This window comes from Pyxicephalus adspersus, chromosome 5, assembly GCF_032062135.1.
Source record: "Pyxicephalus adspersus chromosome 5, UCB_Pads_2.0, whole genome shotgun sequence".
NCBI classification, from domain to species: domain Eukaryota; kingdom Metazoa; phylum Chordata; class Amphibia; order Anura; family Pyxicephalidae; genus Pyxicephalus; species Pyxicephalus adspersus.
Window position 1 is genome coordinate 65,217,777 of NC_092862.1, and position 11,067 is coordinate 65,228,843.

The window sequence follows — 11,067 nt, forward strand, 5'->3', positions numbered from 1 at the left end:
ATGTGTAACGGTAGATTTTTTTGATGGGCAGAGTTCTTTATGTTCTGATGATAGCCTAACAATTAAATTTTAGGGGGTGTTAGTCACAGGTGTCCCCCACTTGCACCTACATTTTTGGTTTTGTACATCCCCCCATTCCAGAGGAATTGGGGTTCAAAGGAGGGGGATGTCATTGTACACACCCATTTGTACACGCCCCGTGGTAGTTTTATTTCACTGGTAATTTTTTTCATTTAGAACACCAGATAGGGAATCCCCCTCCTCCGCAGTGTCTTGGGAGGAAGGGGATCCCCCATCAGAGATCTCCCCGCGGCAGCCGAAGGGAGCCACAACAAGGAGGCTGAAGAGCCGCATGCGGCTCCGGAGCCGCAGGTTGCAGACCCCTGGTCTAGGGTTCTGTGTGTTGGACAGTGCCTACATGTGGGGAGTGATGGCCATCTCCCACATGGTTAGAAAGGGAGGAAATCAATGTTAATATGTTGACTGATCACTTACGACCTAATCATATGTTAAAGTAAATGTATGCTTTGTCCACACGGGAAGAAACAGATGTCAAAAATAAAATTAGCGGCTATTGTGTTGAATGGCTTCCTAACAATGTGAAGACCGCTGTATGTGACATTCCACCACAATTTAAACATTATTTTAAAATTGCGCAATATACAAACTCAAAAAATATGCAATATATTTAAAATTTTAATAAAAAATTGCATTTTTTTTTAGATTTTGTAAATAACAGAAAAACACCACAACATAGAAAATACATCAGACAAATAATACAAAGTATACATATGCAATATATTCTAACCACCAACATAATTATATATACACCGCCACAGTATTAATATCTATCAGATAGAATAAAAAAGTGTATTTATGGCAGATTGTTACCCATGACATGGATGCTACCTCACAGTTGCCGCTATTTTCCGCGGAAGAATATCCATGAAGGAAGTTGATGTGCAGCTGTTTTTTTATTTTGGTCATTAAGCATCTGCTCATTAACTTGTTTCATTGATATTCTTACGTGGAAAATAGCGGCCACTAAGGTGGCATCCATGTCCTGGGTCACAAGCTGCCATAAATACACTTTTTTAATAATTTAAATTGTGGTGGAATGTCACAAACTCAATTATGCAATATATTCTAACCTTAATAACCAACATAAATATATATAAACCGCCACAGTATTAATATCTAAGATAGAACACTCATATAATATATTATCTGCAGAAAAACCATGATCAGACTTCACCATCATAAACACATTGTCCAATCAGCCATGGTGAGAATTATTAATTCACTTCTTGTGCTCAAAACACCATATATACACACATATAAGGACCTGCCTTTGGTACTACCTCTCCCACCACAGACAGGCAAATACATACTTGAATGATCAATTACTCTGGGGAAATCCCATCTTCCTTGGAGCGCTAGATTCCATATGTATCAAGAGCTTTGTATTATCTGGCATAAACTTTATAGCCTTATCTTTACCATATTCATCAAGATCAGAAACATAAAATAAAGACAGGAAATATATAGTGGAAGAAATTAAATTTAGATTTAAAAAATGTTTAAAAACATACATTCACAATTCCAAAGTGCATAAACAGCATTCTCATGTGAAGTTAAAAATATTGAAATCAGGTCCAAAGCATAAAGATCACCTGACATGTTTTGTCATTAAATTTAGTCTTTGTTTTTTTGCATTACAAATTAAGCTCATTTTAGACCTAAAATGATTTCACAATATAGTTTATCGTAGTTCTCTCCTTCTGAAAACATCATGATGAATGCAGGAATTCTTCAACTAATCTGTTAAACTCCTCAGCATATCTAAGGTGAAGATTATGTTTCCCCTCTGGCATCAGATGTAATCTGAAATATAAAAAACAAAAATTTTTAGTAACTTTGTAAATAGGACACCTATAGAGGTGACTGACCCCCCTTTTCAATACACAGCATATAACTGTCAATTTACATGGTATTTACACAGTATTTTGTCTAGTAAATTAACAAGGTCAACCCTTTCATATCACTTGTTTACAGTTGAATAGTTCTATAGTTGCAAGATCTGCAATTCTCATGTTCATGAACTGTGAGCACTGGCAGAGGAGAACTCAGGAGTTTGGTATTAACACAAGACAGTGGGTTTGGCGAATGACACATTAGTAATATTTAGTTATATTTCCCCATATTGAAGAACTGATGTCTATATACATATATGTAACACAGTGTAAACGTATTGCCTATATTGTGGATGTAAAATTTAGTTTAGTTGTTTAGTATTCAGAAAACGTAAACCAATATTAAAATATTGGAGATTTTTGCCTACACAGGCTTGCAGTAGTGTGTTAAAAGGATGGAACCTAAGAAATTAGGTGGCCCACCTAATTTGTTCACCTCTATGATCTCCATTCCCGTTTTTGAAATTACTCACCGAGTCATATCAGAACAAAATCAAGTGGGTAAAAGATAAAGCTTTAGCAACACACCAGATGGCCTACTTTAAATCAAAGCTAAGGGACATACATTTACCTATATTTGGCAGATCATATCTACCTTAACCTCCCTATTGGTCTGAACAATAAGCAAGTATTTTTAAATTTCAAAATAGTACATATAAAAATACTTATTATTTTAATAATATTTTCGGCCTGGTCCCGCCTCCCAGCCCCATAGTCCTGCCCTCCAGCCACACGCTCGCACTGCCCGGCTGGCATATGCTTCCCCTGGCCTCACATCCCCAACGTTCATGCTGGGTACGCAGATGCCGGGCATCGCTGGAGGACGGTGCAGGAACAAGGTAAGACTTTAAAACCCCCTAGCAATTCCACTCCGAGTGTGGCTGGGGGTTACCGCTTTTGGTATGGATAGTTCACCCCGAGCCACACTTGGGATTACCACTAGGGAGGTTAATAACCCCTATTCAGGTACGGAGGATCGTGAAAAATCACAATAAAACTGGGGCTATTTTGAGCTATGTTAAAGGTCCTTAATTCTGATCAAACTAGGACTTTTAAAATGATATATATCCAAGACTCACTAGAACAGAGATTTGTAGGTATGCCTAGAACATGTATGTTACTTGGTTTAACACTTGGCTACTGTACTAATCATAGGTAAACTTAGTACTTCAAATATCCAACACAATTCCTTTTTATATTGTTCTTTTGTGCAAATACTGTAGAGGCCATTGTTGCCACATATGTATTGCTCCCTAAGAGCCTCATTTACAGCAAACAAACATCATCTATCTATAAATACCTAAATAAGGACTGTAGCATGATCATTATACATGATTATGCTGCAGCAAAAAGTAGTTAACATCCAAACACTCATCATTGCTGACAAATCTATTTTCCCTGCCACCATCTACTTCACACATATTGTACATTTGTGGAGGGTGCCCAACTGCCTGTTAGTAATGTACCATGATGAACTCAGAGGCCTTGGCTGCCTGGGTATGTGTATGGCAGTTCTTACATTGCAGGTTAACCACAATAGGTTCCTGCTAACTCGAGTTCATTTGTTTGTTTCCCAGTATGCTTTGTGACATCACACATCTCCAGAGCAGAGGTGCTTACGGTTCTATTCGATGTGATATGACAACTGTGTTGGTGCACGTTTTGGCTAGCTATTGCAGATGTGAAGAAGGCAGTTCTTTCCATTTGCCAGCAGCAGAAAGTCATTCTCTACTAGAGGTATTGGTGGTCTCACTTAGTCCTCTCATATCTGAACACATAACCCCAGAGGATACGACTTCAGAATCCTTGATCCTAACAACCTAAATTAATCCTTTAGGAAAACACTAAACAAACCCTTTCACCGGTAACCCTACATCAGGCCATGTAGCGGCTGTACCATCATATGTTAACATGTCCATCTGTTGAATACTAACCAAATGCCACCCAAATTTCAATTTGTATAACTAGATAGAACTTTTAGTTGAAATACTAACCTTTTTTAGAAAACACATTAACAAAAACATTTTAAACGTGAAGGCTTATGTACATTGAGAGTTTTATAAATTTTATTTATGATAAATGGTCACTATAACAAAAGTAAGTTACTATCTGGAGCTTCTTACCTTGAGTTTTTAATGTGCTGGTGAAGATATTTTGGATGAAATGATGGAACCATTGGGTCTTTAACACCATGAATAATTAATGTTGGACAATCAATTAGGGGAACCAAGTGTTTACAGATGTTACCTATAAAATAAACAGAGAATTGCATTTGTCTTGGGGATAATGCAGGGGGGCTCCCAATATCTGCACAATATAAGCACAGAAACCTTTAATTATAGTTTAGTGTAAAGTATATTGTAAAAATTGTATGTATATGTAAAATAAAAAAATTAGATACATTTTGGTGAAAACTGCACTAAAGTTTGGTAGGAGATTTATTATGCACAAAAAGTAGAACTAAAAGCCTTTTCTTTTTCTGGATAGAGGGGTGAAGAGGCAACCTTCCATTTTTTTTTTTTTTATTGCGGTCTGTGATTCTCCCTTCCTAACAAAGAAAAAAAAAAATGGACATGGATTTGACACTTCACTGCCAGTGTTTTTTACACACACACTTTCATGAAGTTGTTTCTTGTACTCAGGAGTGCATTGGGATATCCAAAATGTGTTGTGTAACATTTGTATACATGCCCTATTTGTGTGTATGATGCACCAGAAGTGCTTTTAACTGTATTTTATTTTTTTAGCATTTTTACTTTCTTTTTACTTAAAAAAGACTTTAACCTAACCAGTAAAAATGGAGCGTAATCCACCCCTCAACATCCAGCCTTGTCATTTTCTATGATGTGTGGCACCAATCAGTAGAGAAGCTTGTGCTGAGCTCTACTTTACATAAAACGTTTGACATCTGCGTATCATTTTAACTGCTCTTATCTCTACGCCAGATCTGCCGCCAAATACAGCAGTGCTTCAGGGGAAAATAGCTACATTACACCCATAGAGTAGGTAATGGGGCCACTAGGTGACTACCTAGTTCAACTAAACTCTATATTATAGAGACTTATGAAAAATCAAAGGGAAATGGCAGATGCTTAAGCACACAAAGCCCTTATATGCGCATGCCAGAATTATGGTGAATGGAGATGTTGGAGAGGGATTTTGTACTTTTCGATGCCCCAAAAAAAGATACAGGTAATAGCTGGCTAGAAAAGCCATTGCATGATGAATATTTTTTTTTTTTACTCATTACTCGAGGCTACATGGGTTTTCTAATGGCAATGGTCAGCAAAATACTTCCCTGGCTTTTTGGTTATGTTAGGCAATTAACAACATTAATAATGCCTATGTTGAAAAGTATAAATGATTCCAGTATTTTCCAGTGTAAATACAATTATACCATATACTATTTCACTAGCCAGTTTTAATTATATCACTGACTAATTACCAGGCGTTGCCCCGGTATTTATTTATTGCAATCTTAATTTATACTTTAATATTATAAGGTCTCATGGTTGAAATGTGTTGATGCGTTTTCGAGTGATGTTGGAACATAGCTAGTTTGCTTGAAATGTCTCCATGCATTTCCTAGTGATCACATACACACATCTATATATAAATAACACATACATACATCCAAATATAGCTCTGACATATAGCACAGCGCTGTACAAGATCAGCGGTGCAATAACATGACTCTTATGTCTAGCAAGTTTGGTTGAAATGTGTCAATGCGATTCCGAGTGATGGTGGAACATAGCAAGGTTGGTTGAAATGTCTCCATGCATTTCCTAGTGATGACACATACATACATACATACAAACACAGCTCTGACATATAACACAGCACTGTATAAAGATAACTGGTGCACTCACAGGAGTTACATAGTTACATAGTCACATAGTAGGTTAGGTGTAAAGATTTAACACCCTATAAGACATAGTTGGTCCAGAGGAAGGCAAAAAACCCTGGTACAATTTGCTTCAACAGGAAAAAAAATTTCTTCCTGATTCCATGAGGCAATCGGATGTTCCCTGGATCAACAGTCACTGGTATTTTTACTTTAAAGCCTTAATACCCAGTTATATTCTGTGCTTCTAGAAAAACATCCAGCTTTTTCTTAAAGCAATCTATAGTAGTTGTTGAAACTACTTCCTGAGGGAGCGGATTCCACATTTTCACAGACCTTACAGTGAAGAATCCCTTCCTTATCCGGAGCTTAAACTTCTTTTCCTCCATACACAAAGAGTGCCCTCTTGTTCTTTGTAATGACCTTAAAGTGAATAATGGCGAAGAGAGTTCTCTATATGGACTATTTATAAATTTATACAGGATGATCATATCCCCCCTTAAACATCTCTTCTTAAGGAAGACTATATTCAGTTCAGCTAATCTTTCCTCATAACTGAACTCCTCCATTCCTTTTATTAGTTTAGTTGCCCTTCTCTGCACTCTCCAATTCTACAATGTCTTTTTCTGAACTGGTGCCCAAAACTGGACTGCATATTCCAGATGTGGTCTGACCAATGCTTTGTACAGGGGCAGGATTATGTCTCCATCTCTGCAGTCTATTCCTCAAAGTTATATGTATGACAAGTTTGGTTGAAATGTCTCCATGCATTTTGAGTGATGGTGGAACATACACACATATATACAATTTTAAATATATAGATTTTAGAAAAAAATAAAATGAATATTTATGATTTTTAGGCATACTTGTCACTAGTGAATACACTTACCATCAGACACATCAAGAAACTGACTCACAGCCTCGACCCAAGCAGAAAACGTGTTTGCAAAATATTCTTTTCCATATAGTTCTTCCATGGGCTGTCTCATCTTTGGACTCCAGTTTGCTACATCTTTTACAGCTAAAAAGGTTACAAGACAAGTCAGTTTCTTACTGGTTTTGTTTGTCACACGGATCATACACTATGTGTCTACAGTATATTCATACAGACATCTGCAATTAGGGTAACAAGAAAAATCTTAAGGGTACACATTATAGGATTAAATGTATAACATATTTACACCAACAATTGACTAAATTACCAAATTTTTCTGTATGTTTTATTGTCTATACATATCATTAAAAAATTGTACATACTTTTTTTTATATATACACATATGCATTTTAATATACTTTTTGCAAGACAAAATTGCCCAACAAAAGCCTTGCAATACAGCAGCAAGATTGGGTCTTGACCCACAGCAAGTAAGTTTACAACATATACTTATATGAAACATTTCTTCAAGGGTTTAGGTGTATCACTACAATAATACATCCAGGTTGTGCATAACAAGGCAAAAATTCTTAACCTTACCATTATATATTTGCAGATCTTCTTCAGTCACATAGGCATTGGCTCCCCAGACAACAAGTTTATTTATTAGAGATGGGTAAGTGCCTGCAGCAATCAATGCAGTTATACCGCCATCACTCCACCCTAGCAATGAAAATTTCTCGAATTGTAGGGCCTACAACAAAAATGTGAGGTTGGGGCTTCAGTGCAGAAATAGATGCTAATGTTATTTGAACAGTCTACCTACCAACCAAATGGCCATCCAGCCAGACAGCAAAGTTAATCAGTAACCTTACTTTTCTCTACTACACTGAATGCTAGACTTAGGCTAGGCAAATCTTTATTAAAAAATACATATAAAAGCAGATCTTTTGTCAATAACATACTCTAAAAAGAACAGAATAGTTGAACTGAATTTACAAACAAATTTACCTTTCTTCCTCTGCTAATCTTCCCACCCATCATGCAATAGAGAACAAAGGCAGACATGTTTGAAGTCCTGCCTGGTTGACAATTATGTCTCCCCTCATAGATACAATGTAGGTGTCAAGCTCTGTACACTCCAAAATAGTCACAAAATATTACGATTATTAATTGTTTCCAATGACAGTAGAACAAACCAAGTGCTCTACAGGCATCTCTACTCCATTCTATGTAACTTTTTACTTTACTTCCCATATTATTGTAAATTAAAAAAGTGATCAGTTTAGCAAAACTCGTATTTCATCAAAATTCGGTTGATGCTTAAGAAATAAAAATTATCTCCAGAAAACAGCTAAACACACAATAAATACAAGACAAACTCTATGTTTTCTTATGACATGAATTCTTGAAGTACTTTTTCAAATTGAACTTGAGAGACAGTGAGAAGGAAAAGCTTTCTGCACTGTATTTCACAGAAAGGCGAAGAACAGTTAAATATTTTCACTGTTCACAGACCAATGCCTTGCTTATGATCTAACTACATTGTGTAGACTCTGCATTATACAATTTGTATGAAGCATTACATTTTATTGTTCAATATTCTAAACCTAACAAATCATACATCTTTCTGAATGGTATGCATAATGTATTTTGTTATTGCCACACTGATATTGGAGGATACAGCATTTTATGAAACATTTGATTTAGAACCCATCCAATTCCTGTGGTATTGACAGCACACTCAGCAGGATGCCATGCCCGGCTCAGCCATGTATGGTATATGTCTGGTGCCTCAAAGTATTCATGAATATTTAGATTCATTGACCTACAGTCTGGTATTCCAGCCATAAGCCATTTGAAATTAAATACACCATAGATTTGCAATAGTGGCTAAAATGTTATGTTATTCAGTTGTCATTGTTTAGGGTTCTGGCATAAAACATTTTCTTTTATTTTCAACATATCCAGTGATTTAGGTACTTGAAAGATTTGCTTGCAAAACTGATTTATGTTAAATATAATTATTTCAACTTTAAATGGGGTTTACTTAGAAGATTGGTAGCTCTTCAATAGAGAGCCCAGCATTAGGGATGTTGGGGGTCACAATATTAAGCGCCATTTTAAAAACTAAAAGATGGGAAACCAGAATAATGCAGAATATTCCTAATTGATTAGTATGTGTTTAGTAAATTGTTTAAAACCAATGTGAGGGATTAGTGTCCAATGGTAAATCAAAAGAATAGCCTCCTGGCTAACATATACCAACTGTTCAGGCTGGCTTCAAAAGCAACACGTCTCCCCACACAAGCCAAATCCCAGAAAAACTGTCCACACAGACACAGCTAATGCTGTTTAGCACCAAACGTGCTAAAAAGGGCCAAGGGCAAACGTGGTACCTGAAACTGGGAATCTATTCCATCCTACTCTTGGAGATTGCCAGTAAAACAGATATTTTTTTTAACCCACCAGCAGGGAAACCTAGAGGTCCCCTGCAAACAAGTCACGGATGGTTTCACCTCAGTAGTAATATCTGAGAAACCATGTTCCCACATAACATTCATCCAACATTCTGCCCCGAATCACACGTGACCTCTTTGTCACTGTGTTAAATCATGGTAAAAGTCAAAGCATAATTAAGTGTAGCAGAATTTTGGACAATGCCATATTATGCTCAGCATTCAAATCATATTTTGTAGGTGATATGTGCCACCTAGCTAGCTAAAGACATCTCCAATTCTTTTGTAGTTATTACAAGATACTGTATAGTTTTGCTGGTTAATGATAGTCTTCACACCCTGAACCTCGTAGCAACGGCGTCTGCCCTATTTGGCCTCTTCCTGTATGCACACTCTCTCGCCCGAGGAAAGTTCTGTATCAGAATAACCATTGACAGTGGAGGAACTTACTCCGGCTGTTGCAAACACTAAGACGAGGAAGGCACGGGGGCCCAGATGGCCTTACCTTAACCCCCCTAGCGGTAATCTCGAGGCACACTCGAGGTAGCTTTAACCTTAAAAAAAACTCCACTTACCTTGCTTTGTTGTCGTCCCCTGTCGTCCTGCTGGTCCCTGCAGGTCCTGAGGACACGTCCTGGTCCTCCAATCTCCAGCTGCGAAGTACAGAGACGATCTCCGGGGTTTCCTGGTGACGTTGGTGCATGCGTCGGTGCTGGCGGGCGGATCGGCCGGAAATTCAAATAATTTTGTATTGGATTCAATAAAAAATAGCTGTATTGAGTCCAATACAAAGAAATATTGAGATAACATATATGTGCTACTGTACACATACATTACATGTTTAACTATTTTTTTTTAAACAGATTTTTCTGTTTTTTTATTTAAAACTTATTAAGCTCCCTAGCGGTAACTCCGAGGGTAACTCAGGGTAGAAAAAAAGTTGCTGAAAGCGGTAACCCCAAGTCACACTCGGGGTAGGTAAACCTATGGGAAGTAATAGTAAATACAGCCTTACCTGATTCGCCAGCGATCCGCCGGCGTCCTGCCGACGATCCCTGTCTTCTTTCTTCTTCCTCTGGCGTGTTCTGCACATGATGAGTCAGCGGGGGAAATCCCGGTGATGTTGGTGCGTGTGTACGTTGCCGGTGGGGCGGGGTGGGAAATTCAAAATCCATTTGTATTGCACTCAATAAAAAATAACTGTATTGAATGCAAAACAGTGGATTTATATGTGTAAAAGCAGTACACTGTATTCCATGAACATTTATTTTACAGTACAATATATTAGTATAAGTAATATATATTTTTTAATTTATTTAATTTATTATTTTGTGTTTCAAACTTTAATATACTCATACTATTATATTATACTGTAAAATAAATTTTCATGAAAAACAATATATCGCTTTTAGACATAAAACCGCAAAGAAATGAACCGCTAGGGAGGTTAATAAATGTATTAGTGATTGGACATATTTTGGTGAGTTATGCCTAAGAATTATAGCCTACAATGTAAAATAAATTTTTAAAAAAATGTAACACTTTTTGCATGGAAATTTGGATGGAATTAGAAGGCTAGGGAGGTTAACAATTTAAGACTCCATTACCCTTCTTTTAAGCTTTTAAAAAGATCTCTTCCCATTTCCTTGTTGTGAGAGATTTTTTTAAAGGAACACATTTCAGTTATACCCAAGGCAGGGAATAATCCAACCCAATGCATGAACTATAGACCTACCTTTTTGAAATGTTGATGTCAAACTATACTGTAACATACTAGTTGCAAACCTAAACATGTGCTTAACCTCCTTGCAGTTAAGCCCGACCTTCGCTCGGGCAAAAAAAAAATGCAAGGATGGTTAAGCCCGAGATTTTGTACATCCATACTTACCTGGTCCCCCTGTGCTCATCCAGCGT

At 37.0% G+C, this 11,067-nt stretch overlaps 1 protein-coding gene across 1 annotated transcript in view; it reads right to left on the reverse strand.

Moving 5' to 3' along the window:
• Positions 1-1,543: 1,543 nt before the first annotated feature.
• BPHL (biphenyl hydrolase like) overlaps positions 1,544-11,067 on the reverse strand; it is a 16,243-nt gene continuing 6,719 nt past the window's right edge. The window contains exons 4-7 of the mRNA XM_072411784.1: positions 7,295-7,448; positions 6,710-6,841; positions 4,097-4,220; positions 1,544-1,884 (exon numbers count right to left, since the gene is read on the reverse strand). Of these exons, the coding sequence (XP_072267885.1) occupies positions 1,791-1,884; positions 4,097-4,220; positions 6,710-6,841; positions 7,295-7,448 (504 nt within the window). The 3' untranslated portion in view covers positions 1,544-1,790. The remainder of the gene's footprint in view (positions 1,885-4,096; positions 4,221-6,709; positions 6,842-7,294; positions 7,449-11,067) is intronic.